The sequence below is a fragment of the Centruroides vittatus genome, unplaced genomic scaffold, assembly GCF_030686945.1.
Source record: "Centruroides vittatus isolate TY-2023 unplaced genomic scaffold, ASM3068694v2 contig_941, whole genome shotgun sequence".
Classification (NCBI taxonomy): Eukaryota; Metazoa; Arthropoda; class Arachnida; order Scorpiones; family Buthidae; genus Centruroides; species Centruroides vittatus.
The window spans coordinates 846,597-868,289 of NW_027122625.1; the positions used below are offsets into that span (position 1 = coordinate 846,597).

General features: G+C 34.8%; 1 protein-coding gene across 1 annotated transcript in view; it reads left to right on the forward strand.

The window, feature by feature from the left end:
• Positions 1-6,458: 6,458 nt before the first annotated feature.
• Positions 6,459-21,693, forward strand: part of LOC136984953 (phospholipid-transporting ATPase ABCA3-like) — a 113,666-nt gene continuing 98,431 nt past the window's right edge. Inside the window, exons 1-2 of the mRNA XM_067282101.1 lie at positions 6,459-6,868; positions 14,005-14,205. Coding sequence (XP_067138202.1) covers positions 6,544-6,868; positions 14,005-14,205 — 526 coding nt within the window. The 5' untranslated portion in view covers positions 6,459-6,543. The remainder of the gene's footprint in view (positions 6,869-14,004; positions 14,206-21,693) is intronic.

Here is a 21,693-nt window from a genome sequence, read left to right on the forward strand (position 1 = left end):
TATTTTCTTGACGCTATCACCTTTTGTCTACTCGGACTCGCCCTCCGAAGCTTCGTTACAACCCTTCTCTTTTTCATTCTCATTCCACAAGAATCTCCGATCTGTCCAGTGAATTTGAAATGCAGTATTTCCCGAATGACTTCGCCATCGGCTCTCGAGGAATGCTTTTTCGCGCACATCCTATATCCACGTAGCAGAATCAAAAGATTATGGACCGGAGGAGTTTATTTTTAATGATTCAGAATGTGCAAATATTCATGAAAAATACCAATTTACCAAATATGAAATAACTATATTTATAATCATTGCTAAGTGACCCGCTATTTTTGTAAGGTCGCCGACAGGTGGGGATAAGTTAATCCCGTGTCAGGATGAACCTAAGGGACGTTTGCATGTGGGTGTGGCGGAGGAGGCAAATGATGACAAGTGTTTTACATAAGGAACCCCGTTTATTGGATAACATATATGCTTACATCCACAATTGATAGTCCACTTCTCTACAGTCCTTCGGAGTGGCGAGGATTTCCCTTCCGTCGAAGCCCCGGGGCAGACGAGATGAGATCGCTGGACCGATGCTCGCAGAGGTGCTGAGGCGTCGTACGTCGTTGGCGGCGACACAACACAACACAGATCACGGCTCTTTGCGGGATGCGGAGGAGACTCTCCCGACCTTCGGGATCCCGGGTTTTTATAGTTCTTCGCTCGCTATTCTGATTTCCGATTGGCCCCTCATCCCCTTTCCCGTTTTCCGATTGGTCTCTCCTTTGTTTCTAGGCGAAACTCGGGACGACCTGGGTCATGGGAAAGGTCCGACTCGGAGTGTCCGTCTGGCGTCTTTTTGACCATTGTGTTCGGAGACTGTTGACAAATTTACATGACTCGAACTCATAATTTAGCCCGTTAATTGCGATTTTTGTCATAATTCCATTTATTTATGGACTTTCGTGTCAGAGTTCGACTCTTCCATTTGACATAAATGGATCGTTTTGACACGTGTTTTGGCACGTGTTCCGGCACGTGTCCCGGCACGTGTTCCGACACTCGTTGGTTACATCTTGCGCCGCGATGTCTAGGTCAAGAGTTTTTTTTCTCTCCTTTTTATATAATCTGTTGTTGTAATTTAAATGGAAGAATTTTGTGATTTACGGACCTTGTCTGCAACCTCACATTTTAGGATCATCTCTTTGAAAGCGACATTCACCTCGACCCTGCTATAATGGTAGCATGAACTATTCGCATTTTTCACCGGATGCTCGCTCTCTGGTGTTTAAAAACAAAACTATTCTATCTGGTCGTCATACTCGCAACTCGTAAGTTTGCGAGTACGACGACCTAGCAAACTTAGGTCGTCGTACTTGCGGAGTTAGCGCCATCTGTTGGACATAAAAGCCTTAATCCTAGATGATATCTTTTAATTTATACGAATGTTTAACGGATTAATATACAGCCTATGTCCACCCTGAAGGTCCATTCTAAATATTGGTGAAAGAATTTTTGAAATCGGATGAGTAGTTTTGGAGATTACCTGCTACATTCAAACTTACTTACCTCTTTATAATATTAGTATAGAAGCGGCCGGATGGCCGAGCGGCTAAGGTGGCAGCCCACCGCTCTGGGACCTGGGATCGAATCCGAACGGGTCGAAAAATCCTCAGGAATTTTTCGGGGGGTGGTCTGTCCGGATATGTCGGTCCCCATCCCTCACCACCCAGCCGCCCCATTGTGGGCCTGGGCGAACCCATAATGGACCTTCTAAAAGAGGCCCTCTTAGTGCCCACAGGGCGGAAAGAGTTAAAGAAAAAAAAATTAGTATAGATACATCGTGTCGAAATTCCCCTCGACCGGGAGAGAGGGACAGGATTAAGGCTTACCGTGAAGAACTCGGCTTCTATTATACTATTTTAGATGCGGTTTTTTTGCGTTTTTGATTGCCTTTTAATAGGGTACGTCAAGAGAATGTACACCAAGAAGGGATTCTTCAAAATTTCCCCGCGGGAAAAATGTTATACATTTATAATAGATACATTTTGAGCCACAGCGTTGCAGTGGCTCAAACACAGTTGCTGGGTCCGCTAGTTCATTAATAAAAAAACCAATTTTAGTGTCAAAAATTACAGCGATTATCAGTTAAATATTGCTAAAGTAATTTTCTGGGCGATAAAATTTTCTCCTGATTGCTTTGTTTTCTTATTATTCTTATCGCCTGTCGTGGTGGTTTAACGAGATGCAGCAACACTACACATAGCTTATAAATATATAAATTTAATAATTAAAAACAATGGGATCGGTATACTTAATAAAATACTAAAAACAAAGAAGTTGGATTAAGTCAAAGTAGTTTTTACTTGTTTTAGAACTAAGAATAATCTTTGTTTTTAGTATTTTACTACACACAGCTTTTTTCGCTTTTGGGCATTAAAGTGACTTTTTAACAATCATTCTAGGTTCAGAATGGGGCGACCGATGGTGAGGAATGGGACCTGACATATCCTAAACACGTTGCTCATGAAAAATTCCTGGATTCTCTGCCCGGACTCGATCCCGGATCCTTTATAGTGGCGCATTACCAATTCCTTTTACCTCCATGTCCTTACTGTTTTACTTTTTTGTTTCTATATTGTCTATTTAGATTTCTTGCACACTACCAATTCATGCATGGTTAAACTTTGATATAGATCCTGAAAAGATATAAAATGTTTAAAATAAATCGATACGGAAATTTAAGTTTCGCGGTAGTGGCATCAGTACGCAATATTCTGGTTATTATTTTATTCTGTGTTGTATTGCAAAGATCCGACGACTACGTCGTTAAGCGAATTGGTCGATAAGCGAGGAGCTTGTGCCGGGAATATAGGATCGTTGTAAAATTATACAAATTATGCAACAAACTTCAAATTTATTCATAAGAAGACTATTATAGTACGCTATTAGCCTATTATAGTACTGAAAGACAATTATAGTACGCTTAGTGCGCATGTCACCATTCGCCACTGTCGACACTCAAGCTGAGAATGGGGATTCCCCGAATTGCAGGTCGAAGCTCGATTGGTCGTAAGTGCGAGTGGTCGTTAAGCAGATAGGTCGTAAAGTGAGGAGTACCTGTATAATTATATAAAAGATTTGTTAAAATATGCCATTTATGAAAAACTAGCAGATGATCCCGGCGTTACTCAGGCAAAAAATAACAACAGCAAAGATTAAGAAGTTTCAAAGTCACAGAGTTCAAAAATGTAAAAATCTTTAAAATATTTGACTATCGCCATGCTTTCCTTCTGTTATATAACAGCCGGGAATACAGTGTGATATAAACCAAAAAAAAAATTCCAATCTCAAACCCCATTTATGTAATTTAATCAACTTATAAGAAACAGTATCGATCTTTCTTTATATCTAAATAAATAGCATCTGTTTACAATCTTGAATCAATATTTTTCGTAACATAATCCTAAAACGATATTAAATTTCTTTCAGTTGATCTACCAGAAACAAACCCATGTTGCTCCTCAAATATACGATTACTTAAATTATTCATTAATTTTAAATAATGATATACAATTTTATCCAACACTTTTTTAAAAACATAGTAAGATACAAATGGGATCATATTTATGTCTTACACCAAGATATAAACAAGAAATTTTTCGCAATATTCCAAAACTCTTAAATAGTTCCAAAAGGTCTTATCATTATTATCATTGCCAACGTTTTGCAACAAATTATGTTATTGCAATTTCTTCGAAAACACTGAAAAGAATGACTAATTTTTATATGAACCAACAATTATTACAATGAGAAGCATTAAACGACAAGCTTTTAAAATTAATAAATTTGGGTAATTACGTGTTAAAATTGAAAGGAAATAAATGTGACTTCCGTATTGTTATACTGCTCATTTCTCAAAATACCGAGAAATCTAAGTCAATTAAATCAAAATTGCATTGTTCGCATATTTGCATATTTATGATTACATAATATACGCTTAAAATTCGTCCACCAATGGCCAAAACCACTAAACACTGGTAGTTGATGGGTTCGTGCCTGGCCAACGGGCTGGCCACGTGAAGTTTTCGTTTGTTACACTTAAATAGGTGCCAGTTTCCTATAAAAGCCCGGCCGGAAGGCATCATACCTCTGCAGATCATTCATGTTTATCGTTGCCATAAACAAATAAACGAAGCCGGTCATGGTTGTAATTATGTTTATATATGATTTTTATGCAGTAATTTAAAAATTAAATTATTCATCTAGTGATAATTTAAAATGGTTATTAAATTTATAATCTATTATTTTGCCCCCCTCCTGTGTTAGAATAAAATGTAAAAAATAAAGATTACAAGTACTTTAATTTTGAATATATATAAAATGTTTGAAGAAGAAATTTGTAAACAATTTATTTTTTCTTTTAAATATTAATCTTTCATTTTGTGGTAAATAATATAGTATTAAATTACGACCTATTTAATTTTAGGAGATCAGTGAATAAATTATTTTATCCGCTCGGCCATTTGCCGAATTCTGCGCATATAAAGCGTGCATTTAAGATTATACTTCAATGATAGAATGGACAACATCCTACTGACAGGATAAATCACCCGCCCAGTAGGATGATTTTAATCGCTTTATTGTATTGTTCCCTCGGCGTGAACTATATCTCATTTTATAGTTCAAGCTTCGATGCAACAGCAAAACACGCAACATTGCGATCCGGTCGCTAGAAAACACAGATTTACAATATACAGTGGTGCCTCGTATAACGGACTGGCTGCGAACAACGGACTTTCCGGCATAATTGATGACTGCTCCATGGGTGCGTTCTTTAATAGCGGTCGCTCTGCGTCTCCGCTACTACGGGAGTGCGCTGCTGTTTGTAGGCATTTAGAAACGACGGTGAAAGAAAGAAAGATGGCAGCGCCCGCACTATCGCTAATATCGTGATGGAGGAATCTATAATTCTAAAATATGAGCTTTTAAAGGCAAAAGAAGGGTCCCAATTGTAAAATTTAACCATAAAATGGATTATTTGTTGAAAGAGCATTCAAAATAGCTACGAAAAAAATTAGAATGCCGGCTACCATTCGAAAAAAATTCGTAAAGACACTTACATCACCGCGTGCGCTTTCACAATTTTTAAATTTTCATTCATAAAACCACATAATGGACCCGGAAATGAAACTATCCGAGCCATGGAGGACGCCATGTCGCTTTCCACCGTAAACTACTGCTACAAGCGGTTGTTTTTGCCGTTCGACGGCGTGCACTCCCACCGGAATTTAAGAACGAGTTCCGCAGGAATTTTTAAACGGATGTCGCTCGCGCAGAGTTACGCAGAGGAATAAAAGAAAGCACCCCATGTTCATTTTTTTAATGATACAGTACGGTTATTTTATGCTGCGGAACGAATTAGATGTTTTAACATGTATTTCTATGGGAAAATGCGTTTCGTATAACGAACGTGCACCTGGAACGGATTAACTTAAGTACAGTACGTTATATGAGGTACCACTGTATATGGAAGCAAAATACAGTCCGCCGTGTCGACTGATGGAGACTAGAGAGTTTTCCGATATACTTACATTTAATTTACATTGACACAGCAGTGCTCGACACATGCTGTTATAAGGCAAAACAAACTGGCTCTTATATACACGGAAATACAGTAGGTTCAATAAGCTGCGGCTTACTGCCTCGCGTTATGAGCTGTAGGTTTTTTTTTTAACTCTTTCCGCCCTGTGGGCACTAAGAGGGCCTCTTTTAGAAGGCCCATTATGGGTTCGGCCAGGCCCACAATGGGGCGACCGGGTGGTGAGTGACGGGGCCCGACATATCCGAACGGACCACCCCCCGAAAAATTCCTGGGGATTATTCGACCCGTTCGGATTCGATCCCGGGTCCCCCAGAGCGGTAGGCTGCCACCTTGACCGCTCGGCCATCCGGCCGTCTGAGCTGTAGGTTAGGGATTCACATTTTTACACGCATCATTATCTGGTGTAGAAGTTTATTATTGTATCTTAAGAACACAAAAGAGTGTAAATCCAGCAGCGAACACTAGTACTTGACGGCGAATTTGTGCCTAACATTGAGCTGGCTGAAATAACGCAACACGTGGAACTTTTGGCTCGTGTTGCGTTACCTTATCCCATTTACCCTACAATCCTACTTAATTTTAAGTATATCGAAGTTATAAGAATCTATATGACAATTTTAAACGTTGTTTCGATTATAAATAAAAAAAAAAAAAAAAAAAAAAACAAGAACGTTGTAAACTTCTAAATTACTTAATTTAATTTTAAAATATCGGATTCCGTTACGTGTTTTAAAATGTAATAGATAACGTATTATTACTTGGAATGGTGTTTTTGTCCTATATGCTATTTAATGTAATAATATCCCATAAACATCCTATATCAGTTTTACATAACAGATAAGTATTACAGTATATATTAGTTTTCCCTTAATAAATCATATTTGCAATATGTATCATTACTCAACACAATACATTTTTATTTAACTGATGTTAAAAACAATTTTAGTTTGCGTAGAAAGATGGGTAGCATATGTCGGCCTTTACTAACTCTAATATGGAAAGATTGGCGTTTCCATCGAAGGCATTATATTTTGACATTTTTCGAGTTTATAGTACCTCTTTGCATCCCGGCATGGTTAACATACAACAGTTCTACTATTCCAGTTTTTAATTCATTTAAATATAATGGTTCCATTAATCCAGAAAGTATAGTACATAAACACGAAATCTTTTACGAGCCATACGATTTAAAATCACATAGTTGGCATTATGACCTTTATTATGCACCAAATACGTCTTCCTGCACGAAATTTGTCAAAGATGCGCTCACAAACCGATATTCAAGTAAGTATCTTATGCTGTTTCGTTTAACTATAGTATATAATACATTTTGTATTTTTAGTGTTTTTAAACATTTGTCATTGTGTCCATGTTAAAAGATGCCAACTTTCCAGTATGGACATGGCCCACCGGCGGCTGAGTGAATAAAACCACTGAACACTGTTAGTTGATCGTGGGTTCGCGTCTAAGCAACAGGCTGGCGCGTGGAGTTTTCCAGGTTTACTTCACCTTGATAATCGAATAAAACTAAACTTAAATACTACTCTATGTTGTCGAATCGAAATAAAACTCTAATTTTTCATCGGTACTTATGGGTAGATTTAACGATAACGTCGAGACTTAAGGTACCCGGATGTAAGGGTGGAAACAAGAGCTAACTCGTGAACAGAAGTATACAAACGGCGATTGCAGAGTTAGATGCAATGAATGTAATATATCTAGGCCCTGTGTCGTAACTAGCCATTCCTGTGCCCTGTGCAAGAATTTGCATTTAGGCCTCTTAACTAATTAGATTTGGGAAATTAAAAAAAGAAATACATACATTTTGGGCCCACTTGGACGGGGGCCCAGTGCGGGTGCACCTGTCGCGCCTGCCTAGTTACGGCACTGTCTAGGCCTATTTATAATTTCAAAGTTGTTTGCTTTGAGTATGGCGATCTCCGAAGTGGGAGGACTTTCTATGAGAAACTGACCCTTATTTAGGTATTGCAAACGTGAAAACCCGCCGGCCAGTCCTTCGGCGAAGTGCGAACCTACGATAACTACCATAATTTTTAATGTTCGTGCATTGATAATGTTTTCATGTTAAACATATGCAAGTTTATTTAGTAATAAATTGAAATTTTGAGTATTTAATATACTTAAAATGTTACATTTACTTACATTTGTTATAATGCAGTAAATAGATATTTTGGATCATCTATTAAAATAACGCAATTATGAATTTCCAGAAAAATTATTTTCTATCAATTTATTATTAATTCAACAAAGTAAAGTAGGCTAAATTCATATTTTAATGATAAATAATATCTCTTTTTTTACATCAAGTTGGTTTCAAGTGTAATCATGTTATCGGCCAGCTTATTTGTAGTCGTCATTTCATCGTGCAGATACTATTTTTATATATTTAAAATACAGTAGACCCCCCTATAACACGGTAGATACGTTCCGTGTTACATGAATCCGTGTTGTACCAGTCGCTTAAATACATGAGCCGTTCACAGCCCGGCACTTGTGCAATTTAGGGGCTACAGCTGTTTGGAAGGTTTTCTTCCATAAAATTAGCTGATTCTAGACTAATTTGATTCAACATTTCCAAAACATGTATAATTTTTTGTGAATAATCTATATAAACTATGCTATAAACAAAAAATTGTAGGATTACTTACCGAGTGCGCACCGTTCGACGACACCATTGCTTAAGCTTGTTTTCGTCGCAGAGCGGCTTATCGAATGGCAGACGCATTTCCTGATCAGCGAATTTTTCGCAGAAAAATAACTTTGGCGACATCATTAATAAAAATATAATTTTTATGGCCGTTAAATAATAAATGTTTTTTAGTAGGTCCAGTGCTCGTTTAAACTCGACGGTATGTACAATATCTGCTATTGGTCCAGATTCGACCAATCCTGTCGCGACACGAGTCGGCGATGACGTTTTACCGTGTTATACGAATACGATCGCATATTTTTTCGCCGTGTTATACGAATCCGTGTTATATGAACCCGTGTTATAGGGGTCTACTAAACTAAGAATAGGTTTCCTACAAGTATTTTAGTAATAAATATATTTCATCTATAAAATCATTCTTTAATTTCTACAGAACTAAGTGTAAAAGATTACAACAGAATATCAAACGGCTCTAAGAATTGTTTTCTTACGTACAATTTTTACCAATATAATTATCAACATAATTATGTTTATTAATAGTAATAACGATAGATATATTTACCTTCGAAGATTAAGAGTCTAAAACTCTTAACAAAAATATTGAAATTCCAAGATGTTTGTCCTTCGCTAACTTTGTAAAGCAGTCGTTGGACGTTTATCCGGATTCTGGCAAGAAATGGCTAAAACGGCCGTATGAGGTAACCTTATATTGAAAGATCTTGCATGCTGACAGTATTCGGGAGTCACAATGTTTTTCTGCAGCCTTGTCGCTAGCTTCCTTTTCCCGATCTCTGCCTTCCGATTAGGTGACGAATTTTTTCCTGCCATCGGCTTTTTCCTATGCAAAATCATCGTCAGAGACAGTAATTGTCTCTGACGATGATTTTGCATAGGAAAAAGCCTTTCCGTTGTTTCTGTCTAAAGGTTGAGAAAATTAGTAATTCAATTTAGAAAAAGGTTATCGAAGAAATGATAAGTTACCTTGTGTTTCATCTATCCGTTTCATCGCTCATTTAGTTAACCAACAAATGGCTCAAAGTATTGCCACTAGAAATATTAAATTACTTTTGAAAAATAATACTGAAGATTCTTCAGAAATGTGTGTTGGCTTCTTAGAAGATTGTGGACAAAGATTAACTGAAGTATCAAAAGCTGCAATTAATGCCATATTTGATCGTTTAAGAAGCATTTTGCACCGCGCAAAAGTTGCTAAGAGAGTACAGTATATATGAAGTAATATTTGCAATAAAAAAAAAGACAGATTTAAGAATCATTGAAGAATTAGACGTAATTGCTAAAAGACGAACAATTCACTCGTCTCGTTAATCTGAAAGATGCAGTCGATACAGAAGATATCTTAAATGCTTTTAAGTTTGACCCAAAATATGAAGCTAATGAAAAAAAATATCGGGTGTACTATAGATTACCACCTATGGAATTTCGGGACTTTGGGTATATATTTGAACTCAGAGGACCGACCAACATCTGCCTTTGTTGAAGGTATATATGGCCGACTTGCTAGACTGCCTGTTAGACACGCGATAGGCTTAGAGGAATGAGCGACGTGACTCCCGATCATCGCGCGATCGCCGAAAAAAGTACGATAACTTTCTTATTTTTCGTCTCCAGTCCAAAAGTAGGGTATCGTTGAACTCGTCTCGGTCCCCTCAGTTCAGATATATACTCAAAGTCCGAAATTCCATAGGTGGTAATCTATAGTATCCCCAAAATATCAAATTAAAAAGGAAATTATAGGTGGTGACATTAATTCGTCAGATGATAATTCGGACGAAGTGATGAAAAGGACGTTCTCTTCGTCACGTTCTTCGTCCTTACTGTCGAATCGACCTTCCTTTTTGCTACTCTTCCGCCTCAGTATGTAAATCACGTCGCCCTGGGGGACCCGGGATCGAATCCGGACGGGTCGAAAAATCCCCAGGAATTTTTCGGGGATGGTCCGTCCGGATATGTCGGTCCCCGTCCCTCACCACCCGGCCGCCCCATTGTGGGCTTGGCCGAACCCATAATGGGCTTGCTATAAGAGGCCCTCTTAGTGCCCACTGGGCGGAAAGAGTTACAAAAAAAAAAGTATGTAAATCACGGTTTAAAAATTTCCGAGGTTTTCGGCACATATAATTATATTTTTTAATTGTAAAATGTAATTTTACAATTAAAAAATATAATTATAACAAGTCAGGACGAAAGTTCATACATTACAAAATATTGGGCGCGCTGCATCTCTGTGGTGGAGGGAGGGCCGCGTGGATGGGCCACACGTGCAGTGCCTTCCTCGTGCTGGCATGAGGTTAGTCGTGATTCTGGCAGAGCTAGTTGGTGGGTATGTGCGGAGAGAAGTGGGCTGTCACCAGCGAGGACTGGGGATGGAGAGATATAAAAATAAAAATAAAAAAAAATCATTTATAAGGGAATGGAAAATCTTTTTAAATTGATCTTATATTTTGAAGAAATAAACGAATCATTCGTAATGAAGTATAACAATGATGAAAATGAAATAGAACATGGTGAAAAATCAGGAGATTTAATACCAACAATTAAAAGATTTGTGGCTAAAAATAAAATGATATGACAATATGAAGAAAAATTACTACTAAAGAAAATATTACTTGAGACAGAGCCTGATTTTTGAAAAACAATACGGATGGAATAAACTGAAAAACAGTTAGGATGAGAATAAACAATTTGTGTGCAGTTCAAAAAATATCAGGCTCTGTCTCTTCAGAAAGTAAAATCTAATCTAACTTATCTGCATTTTTTAAAGAAAATTGTCTGTTTAGAATGAGAAGTATTCTGGACAGTGTTGTTGAAGACAGCAGTTGAATCACAAAGTTTGAAGACAGGCAGCAATGTGCAGATGGAATGTCGGTAAGAAGTTTTGTTTAGAGCTGGCTGCGAGAAATCGGAGTAAGTAATTGCAAAGAGGTATGGATCTTTTGAACAAGAGAGACAAATGGAATTGATGAAAACAATTTTCGTGGAAAAGGAACCTGGTGTCCTTGAGACTTGGGTTTTTAAAATGTCTTTTAATTAGATATCCCAGTTGGTTTCAGTTCCCTGTTTATTCTTGTCAGTTTGTCTTGTACCTGTTTCCAGAGGAAATTCGAGACCGGCTCGAGCCATGGGAAAGATTGATATCGACATTTAATTCGATGCCGAATTCCGACACGTAGAGATGTGTAACACCTACAGTAGACCTGAGTCTGCTAGGAGAACTTGGAGGGTAAGGATATGCAAGACAATAAATAAGGACCTTACAAACTCTTTGATATCCAACAATAAACATTTAATAATAGACAATTACAGATAATTTTCGATACAAAAGAATCATGGGAGGACAGAACACGTAACTCTTATAAACTAATGATAGATACACTATACATGGGTTTCCGAAATATGATGAAAATCACATATGACAGTGGAAATAGTCTTACATAAGTTCCTTATAGCTTCCTTATCCTTTGTCAAAGCTCACTTCGTAAGATTTTGATGTCTTGACTTCGATGTATTCAGATTCTACTGATCCCTTCGATGCTCGCACGTATAGTCCTTTTTCTTTGTTGGTCGGGAACTCCTAGATTGAGTTAACCGTTGAACAGCTCGGAGACGGAACCAGACAAAAAGGTGCCTCTCTACGAAAGTTTCTTGCTTTTATATCTCCCGCCATTAGGCATGACGTACAAGACACATGGTCTAGGCCACTGACCAATCAACATCCATAACGGGCAACACCCATCCAAAAAAACCAATACCATAACACAAAACAGAATTGTACAACAAAACAAATTTAAAAAACCCGACACGACATGTGTAATGCTAAAAACACAAAATTAATAATAATAATAAAATTGTATAGTGCCTGGGCACTACAGATGTTTACTGATTTTTGGAACTCTCAGAATACATCAGAATAGTGTGTTCTCTCCCAACAGCAAGAGTTTCCAATCATCATCATTTGAAAAATTTAATTTCTCAGTTTGGAAGTCTTTTTTTTTTTTTGAGATTGTAAAGGAGAGTTTGGGCTCTGCTCAGGATTTCATATAAGTCAACAATATCAATAATCATTGCAAACATAAATAAAACAATTTTTTAAAATAGTACTTAGGAAACCTGTATATGTGCCAATGCCACTTTCATATCCAATGCTAGATTTACCTTTGAAGAATCCAGAGGCATTCATATGTTGGAGCATATGCTCTTTTCATTTTTGTTGCTCTTTTCCTAATCTCCAGGGACTCTGAATTCCATGATCAACAAATAACAGAAAATTCATGACTTCTAGCCTATTCTGAAAATATAAAAGAAACCAATCAACAATATTTGCCCGTTGTTCCATGCAATCTCGTTGTATGTTGAACAAAACTTTCCTTCGAAAACAAGGAATGTTTTCTTTTCAAGACCAAGTTAGCCTCAATTGCAACCATCACTATCTTGTGGGAGTGCAGATCCAACATTGAATCACTGTTTGCAGCTTCTTGCATAATGTATGATGCCTTTTTTTATAGCTTGTGTGTCTCTTTTTTTAGTCTGCAGGCACCACTGAACAAAATAGAATTTGTTTTTTATTTATGAAACAAAATTTTAGTCTAAGTTGTCTTCATAACCAACAAGAAAATTTTTTTACAAAAATAAAAGAGGAGGGTTCCTGACGGGGCCCCAACTGTTGCTTGTTTTGATTCCTGGTAAATCTGCCACTGTTCATATCTGTAATTCCCATTTAATAGTGCAAGGGGAGTCACACTGATTAGTGACTAGATTCCAGCAAACTATTAACATCTACACCAATGTAATCCTTCAGCTTAGTTGAAGTCACATGACAGAAGAAAACTTCTTGTGTAATTTTTATTTTATTGTTTAAAATGATGAGAGATTGGAAAACAGCAATTATGTTTATGAAATGTTGATTTAGTTGTAATTTTAATTAAAAATAATGTATGGACCATACAATAAAGTATTTGAACATGCTAGCAAATCTGTCTGGTGAAAAAACATTAATGTTGAAACCACTATCTGTATTTATTGGCCATTTACCTTTGAAATAGAAACTAAGTGATCAGAAACTTCAGATATATTTTCCATGTTCTATGATTTGCTTTAATTCTTAATTTCCCTCTCCTTAAAATTAAAAATCAAACTTTTAAGTAATTTTAAGCTAAAAAATGTGATGATTACTATATTCTGGAATCTTCCAATAAACATAACCAATGATGGTTGGAAGATTAAGGTAGTAGTTTGTAAAATTCTCATAACTGTACTTTGAATCATAATACACTAAGATGCATATCATGCTCTAATATGTCTTGGTTTATTGTGATTTGAATTAAAGGGTAATTTTTACACTACTACTATAGCAAATTCAAGAGTCTGAAGAAAACATTCTAATTAAGTACAAATTTGGAATTATCCAAGTTCTACGGTATATCATTTTTTATAACCTACATATTATAAGTAATAAATTAACTGGAATATTTACCATAAATAACAAATCCACCTTTAATTTCCCAGCATTTGTTTATGTTTTAAACAAGTCCTATCAATCCTTTTAAAGAATCATCTTCAGATTCATTGAATATTGTGAAATTATAAAAATGTAAAACTGTATTACACAAGAAGGATTGAAAGAGAAATGAAAAGTTGATTAATTGCCTGCATATTATGTAGTATTGAATAAAATTATTTATTTTTAAAAGATATTTTTATTTAAACTATTTTATTTTCTTTCTAAATTTAACAGAGTTTCAAGGATTTGAAACTGAAGATGATTTAGAAAAATATCTTCGTTATAAGACTGAATTACATATGTACTGGATACAGGCAGTTATATTTTCTGAATGTGATCCAAATTCAAAAGTATTGAAATATAAAGTGAGAACCTGTTGTGCAAATTTCAAAACAAATATGCTTTATGGGTCTTTAAAAGATGAACAAAGTACAGGTTAGAATTTTTTAAATTTAATTTTATGATATATTTAAAAAATTGTTATAATATGATATAAAACAAGTATTTTATCATTTAGTGTTTAACATTGTAAGCTTGCAATAATATGAAATTTTAAATGAATGATATTAAAGCAACGATCTGTTTGATATAGGTTTTTACAATTGTGCTATTAATAGTACCATAATATGTACAGGTATACCTCAAGTTACATCATTTCAAGTTGTCGTTCTCGACGTTTGTCAAAAAAGTATATGGACAAATAAATATCAAGTTTAAGTCACTTTATTTGACTTTACATTCGTCCGCCACAAATATTGAAGTCGTAATATCACTAGAAAAGTGTTAAAAGCACAAAATCATATTAAAATATGTATATTTACAGTAAATGTTAATATAATCATCATAAATCCTAGAGAACGAAACATGAAAACATCTGTGTTTCTGTGTTGCCGTCTTATTTAGCGGTCTTTAAGTGCTCATTATTGGCGTTTTCCATCGTAGTTTCGACTTGCGTTGTAACTACACAAGTAAATTCGACTCATGTCGCCTCTCCTGGAACCAATTACTGATGTAAGGTGAAGGCGAGGTATACCTGTATTTTGCTTTACGTATGATGTTTTAATGGATTTAATAATTGTATAATAAGAATGTTAGCTTTAATATCATTCATTTAAAATTTCATATTATTGCAAGCTTACAATATTAAAGATTAAATTACAAAACACTTGTTTTATATTACTGTATATTATAACAATTTATAGCTGGTAGAAAACAACTGTTTAATTTATTAAAAATTGTAAGTTATAATTCTTGTATTTATAATTCAAATATATGAAATAAGTGTTCTAATGTGTAGAATATTTAAAATAATAATAATGTACTCAAATATTTTTCATTTATGTCATTTTATTTAAATTTACTTATTTTGCTTAAAAACTTTAAACATAGTTGCTCTTATTTTATATCATATAGACTCAATATGACTTTGTGATAATTATGACAGACAGATGATTAGTCTGTCATAATTATCACAAAGAAATAAATTCATTATAATTATAAAATTTATTATAATAAGCATTATAAATTTCCACCTGCCCAAGATGTTTGAGAAAGGGTTACTGGGAAGAGCTATGTAAGAAGCATACATGGTCGATACTCTGCTGGATATTAGGTTTTTTAGTGGTTTTAGTTTCAAATATGTCTTCAGTTTATAAAAAGTTCACATAAAAGTGTAACTAATTTCATCATTAACTTGATTTTTTTTTTATGGACTTAAAGCACTTATTGTTTTACAACATGCTTTATTTTACATTGAAATAGCTATAAAATTTTTGGTAGTTAAAACAGAAACTCACAAAATACATCATTGTTTATAGTCTTTTTGCAAATATTCTTAAAAGTTTGTTTGGGTTACCTTAATTTCTTTGATGAGAGATTCAAATTCTGCAGGAAGTAAACATGTGATATTTTCATCATTGACTATGCTAAGTTTGTCACCTTTACTAACACAAGTCCATATGAACTAGGTGCTAGACACATGGTGTCCCAGATATATATCTAGATCCTAGTGTCCTCTAGTTACAATATAACATGAATTTTACAAAATCAGTGCATATGACATGGTGTCTGCTAATTTTTTACTAGGCAGTGGCGTAGCTACATATTCAGCACCCTGGAGCAAGTCGAATCGGTGCGCTCCCTTGTTCCTCGGAAGAGGTCTCGCGAAATTTATTTTGAACATTTAATTTAAAAACATATCTAATTATTCCAATTTAAAACCTTACTTAAGAACAATTTATTTGAGATTCAAGGCATTTCAACAATAAGATATTCAATTTAATAAATCTTATAATATAATCGAGATGGGTTAATAATAATAACAATAATAAGTGCAAAGCCCAAACGGTTAGGAGTTGAAAGTTGAAATTTGGTACACAGAGTACATCATGAGAATGTATACTAGTAGGGATTTTTGAAATTCCTCGTGCAGGGGAGAGGGAGAAAATTAAGGATTACCCTGAAAAACTTAGCTTGTAGGCCTACTATACTATTTTAGATGCGGTATTTTGCATTTTTGCGAGAAATCGAGCATATTTTTAGACCCATCTAAAATTCTCTCATTAGTCTCAGAAGAGGGGGGACTTAATTCTTGCATCCAGTGAAAACGGGTAAAATCTGCTATAATCTAATAATCTTAATCTTCACTATCATTACTTTTTGCCCAAGCAATGCCGGGCTCATCTGCTAGTATAAATATAATAATAAAACAAAATATAATTTTTTAAGTACGGAGTACTTAATAATATTTACTACATATTAAATAAACTGTATTAACAAAATGTAAGCAAGTTTAGTTTCATAACAAATACATAATAATACTTTTAAAAAAATTCAAAATTGTTTTTTCGCTTTTTTGTTTGCAAATCGGTCAATCACTTTCTTCAGATCAAGTTGACAAGGTATTGTTTTTTCAATTGGTATAGTCAGGTGTGGATCTAGGATTTTTGGGCCAAATGCTTATTGAAGTCCAATGGGGCCCCATGTTTTGTTAATACTAATAATACTATAAATTATCATAGTTAATATTAATAATAATATAATAATCTTTTACTACACAATAAATGCTCATTGTTAACGAAAAAGTATTAAAAATTTATGATGATAATTCAATTTTTGTGGGCCCTTTACACTTGGGGGCCCAGGGCTTAAGCCCTATTAGTCCCTATGTAGATCTGCCCCTAGATATAGTAACCAGAGCTAAGACAGTGTTGTGACATTCTGCTTCTTAAATAAGTTTTAATTAAAAAACAAAAACCTTAATGTTTCCAGCAATCAAAACTATTTAATAATAACATTTTCGACTGTTTTAAACAGCCATCATCAGTTAAAACGAACTTAAACAAAAAAGAATGCAGAAAAATAGAACCCAAGCAATACAAATATTTAAAATTCAAAAATAATTCCAAAGTAAAAATGCCGTTGTATATTAGAAACTAACAAAACTGCGCATGTGCTAAATATCGTAGTAAGGATAAAAATAAAAACAAATAACAAAAAATACTGCCGCAAAAATATTTCTATTACAAGAAAGATCGTTATGCATTTCGGTAAAACGACTTCCATGCCGTGGATAAACCATCTGCGTCCCTATGGTTAATGCAACCCGTGTTAACAAGCCCACGTTAACACGGTTGCATTAACCATAGGACGCAGATGGTTATGCCACCTGTGTTAACAAAGCCAACGCTACAAAGCCCACGTTAACACGGGTTGCATTAACCATAGGGACGCAGATGGTTTATCCACGGCATGGAAGTTGTTTTACCGAAATGCATAACGATCTTTCTTGTAATAGAAATATTTTTGCGGCAGTATTTTTTGTTATTTGTTTTTATTTTTATCCTTACTACGATATTTAGCACATGCGCAGTTTTGTTAGTTTCTAATATACGACGGCATTTTTACTTTGGAATTATTTTTGAATTTTAAATATTTGTATTGCTTGGGTTCTATTTTTCTGCATTCTTTTTTGTTTAAGTTCGTTTTAACTGATGATGGCTGTTTAAAACAGTCGAAAACGTTATTATTAAATAGTTTTGATTGCTGGAAACATTAAGGTTTTTGTTTTTTAATAGTTTATTTTTCCAGTAGCTGATTTACTTATTGCAGTTTTAATTAATTTTGAAAAACTTTGTTCTGCTGTCGTCGTCGCCCATAAAGTTAAAAAAAAATGAGACATGCTGCAACAATGTCAGAGAATCTATTTGAAACTGCAGTGTGAAATAAAAGTAGTTCAGCAACTTGGCTTATAGAAGTAATTTCTTTTATCTGACTATAAAAACACATTTTAAATCGAAGCAATTGAGGTCAAAAACTAGATATGCAGGCAATAAGCACTTGAAAAGTGTACTACATAATTGTTGAACGAATTCAAATCTAATTGTTGATTGATTATTAAATCCAAATTAATTATTAATTTCAAAAATTTTTTACAAATGTTTTTACAAGTTTTTATTTTACCCTTTCTAACTTGTCACCCTTATGATTCGTGTGCCTGGAGCAGTTTGCTCCAACTGCTCCATGGTAGCTACGCCTCTGGTACTAGATATTTAAAATTATAAGTCTACCTGCTAGACTAATTATTAATATTTTGGACATGCTTACATATTCATCTCTAGAATTGATATCTTTCCATTTGAATTCTTGAATTCTAAGCCAGAATTTCAGAATATTTAATTATCAATAAAGATCTTTGTTTTTAAACCAGTTTTTAGGTTATCAGAAGCTTCTTTAATTAAACATATTGGTATTGATGCTGGATGGCCAAATGGTTAAGGTGTCAACCTAATGCTCTGGGAAATTCAAGAATAAATCTGGAAGGGTCAAAAATTTCCAGGATTTTTTCATGGTCAAGCTCATTTATCAAGCTCTGTCCTTCATCATCCTGCTACTATTGTGAGCCAGGCAGTGATGAAAGTGCTGAAAACAGGCCTTCTTAGTGGGCACAGGATAGAACGAGACAAAAATAGATAACAAAGAAAAGCAAACTAATGGGAATGAAAATAATTACAGTTAATGGTTAACTTCCTATAAGGAAAAAGGGAAAATAAAATAAACCAGTGATGAGTTGCTCAACTTTCTTGGCAACATTTAAAATTTTGATGATGCTATCTGATATCATATTTTATTTTATAAACTTTTTATATTTTTAATATTATAAAATGGCAAAAAGCTTACTTTTAAGGGTAGGGATGGGTTTTATAAAAAATTGTAAATGCTAATGAGTAAAATTGTCATTAAGTCTGACCCTACTCGAGATACACATGACCCCCATTATCTTGCTGCCCCTTCGACCTTTAATTATCAAAATTTAATAGCATCAATCCCCCTAATAAACAAACCTCCCTAGCAAAATTTCAGAAATTTTCAACCAAAAGCATAAGAGTTATTAATCTTCAAAGAGGGTGAACAAAATCATGCCACACACACACACACACACACACACACACACACACACACACACACACCATACATACAGAAATTACCCCAAATTTTTTTGCATTTCTCGACATTTCAGGTTTCCTGAGTCTAAAAATGTAAAAATCCAGAGGTTTATTTTTTGCCAGATTGCCACACTTTCTCTCTGTTATAACAACCAGGAATGTAAAAAAAAAAAAAAAGTACAACTTCTCATCTATTAATGATGATTTATAAATAATAATATGAGAAACTTGAATCCTACTTCAAAAGAAGGTATTTAAAAGTAATCTTAGCAAAACAAGTCATTGTTTCTTTTGTGAAATCTGGAAGTTAAGAACCTAGAATTTCTAAATTATTTCACTCCAGTTATAAATGACTTAATCAACAACATTCCATACCCGGGAAATTGTTGACCCTCGAATGGCAACGATTGTCCCCTAACTGTCAACAAGCCGTTATTCCTTCGGAGCAGGTAGATCATCTTGCACGATGGTTTATAGTTAGCGTCCGAACTAGTCGTTTATTTAATATCCCGGGAACACCTATGGCCCTAATAGCGATTCGTTTTCGCTCACGTGACAAGTTTTCCCATCAAAAACTTATAAAAGACGCTTCCTTCCCCCTAAAGGGGTCGGATCGTCTCTCCACTAAGAAGTGCACTATGCCGTCGACCGAACCCGAAAGTTTCAAGGTGTCTATGTTTTAAGTGCCATTGTCCAGTCTACGAATTCTAAGATTCGACGTGCCATCGTCCCATTAACTGATTCTCTGTCATCCCGAACATCATCGTCACCTCTGAGAGAATATTCGTCCATTACGAACTCCGTCTATTACGGACTTGTTAAGAGGTATGAAAAATAATTGTAAACTCTCTCTCTCCGGCCCCTTTTTGTATACGAGGGTAGAAGTGTACTTTAGTTCGTTTAGCTTTTATTAAATCTTGTTTTGTTATAAAATGGTGTCTTTCTTGACTGTCGGCTTCGTCGTATCATCGACCCCAATCTTCCTCCTCTTCCACTCGCGTAACGCGTAACGTGCCATCTACGTAACAGCCATCCTAGACATGTGAGTCGCCGGAAAAAGAGGTACGACAAACTCTTACCTCCCCCCGGGATCTCACACTTTCATCTCTTCCTGGAGGATGGAATACATTAGTAAAGAACATCAAAGCCTGGGAGACATGTACAACCCCAACTTCCAACTGTGTATTTATTTCTCTCGAGATTGATAGGAACATGATCTAATCGGTTATTCTGATTTCTTCATTGATTGGTTTGGTGTTGTCACAACAAGCAAAAAATCTGACACAGATTTCTATGACACTGTTGCAACTTGTCAAACCAAGATTACCAATAAGTCTTGCTTTTATTCAAATGAAGCAAATTTGTGCATTTTATGGTTTCTACAACAAAATGTTCACTGTAATTGTATTGTGTAGACCAGCCTTTACATATGTTCAATTTTTAACTAATGCTGGAATTCTTTGAAAAAAAGAAGAATTTGGTTTAGTTTGATGGATGTGGTAATGCAACAAATGAATGATCTGCCAAGGGTAATACTCCCTGGGAGAACTTTCTATGGGAATCTGACCTTTATTTAGATGTAGATATGTGAAGAGGATAAGATTCCCAATGGCTTGTGTTTCACATGCAGCACTATACATATTAGATAAGATTAGTCTAATGGATTATAAAATAAGACATAGCTTACACATAGATGTGGCTAAAAGTATGAATGAAGAAATAGGCAATTAGACAGGCAATACAAAAATGATTTACATTTTTATTGCAGTTTTTATTTTAGTAAAAAAATAAGTCATACAGGCATAGCCAGACCTAGAGTTTACCAAATTGAAGGCCACTATAATTAAGAAGCCCTGTTTATGTGTACAGTCTGCAAATTTAGTAATCCTCAGTAATCTCTAATAATATTCCTTGAAACCCATGAATACAGAAACTCACTAATGTGACGGAACAAGTAAGACTGATTAGACACACTTAAAATTTGTATATAATCTGTTTGCATGGATGGTACTAAGGTGGTGCAATAACTGCCAACTCACTCAAAAATCTCCTTATCCACCCATTAACACATCCTGAAATAATTTACTTAAATCTATCTATATTGACCATTATTGAGGGGGGTTTCTTTAAATATGAATTGATTTTTTGCCAATTAATTATATGTTCTCACTAAATTTTTTCCACTTATGTATCTTACTGAAAATCAATCATTAAATTTTAAAATAAATTTGTTTGATAATAAAATGTCTACCACACTAAAAAAAATGTTTTTTCCCACTTCTGCTCTCCCAGAATGAAAGATCTAGTCCCACTACTGTCTGTTTGCTCTGTACTTTGCTTGCATTTAGATTTTGTTTTTCCTTTTATGCACTTTGTACTGTACGTAATCTGTTTTTTGTTTTTTATCCACTAGCTAGTTAATTATTCATACAATAAATAACTAAGTGCTTGCAAAATGATGATTTAAAACTATTATTTG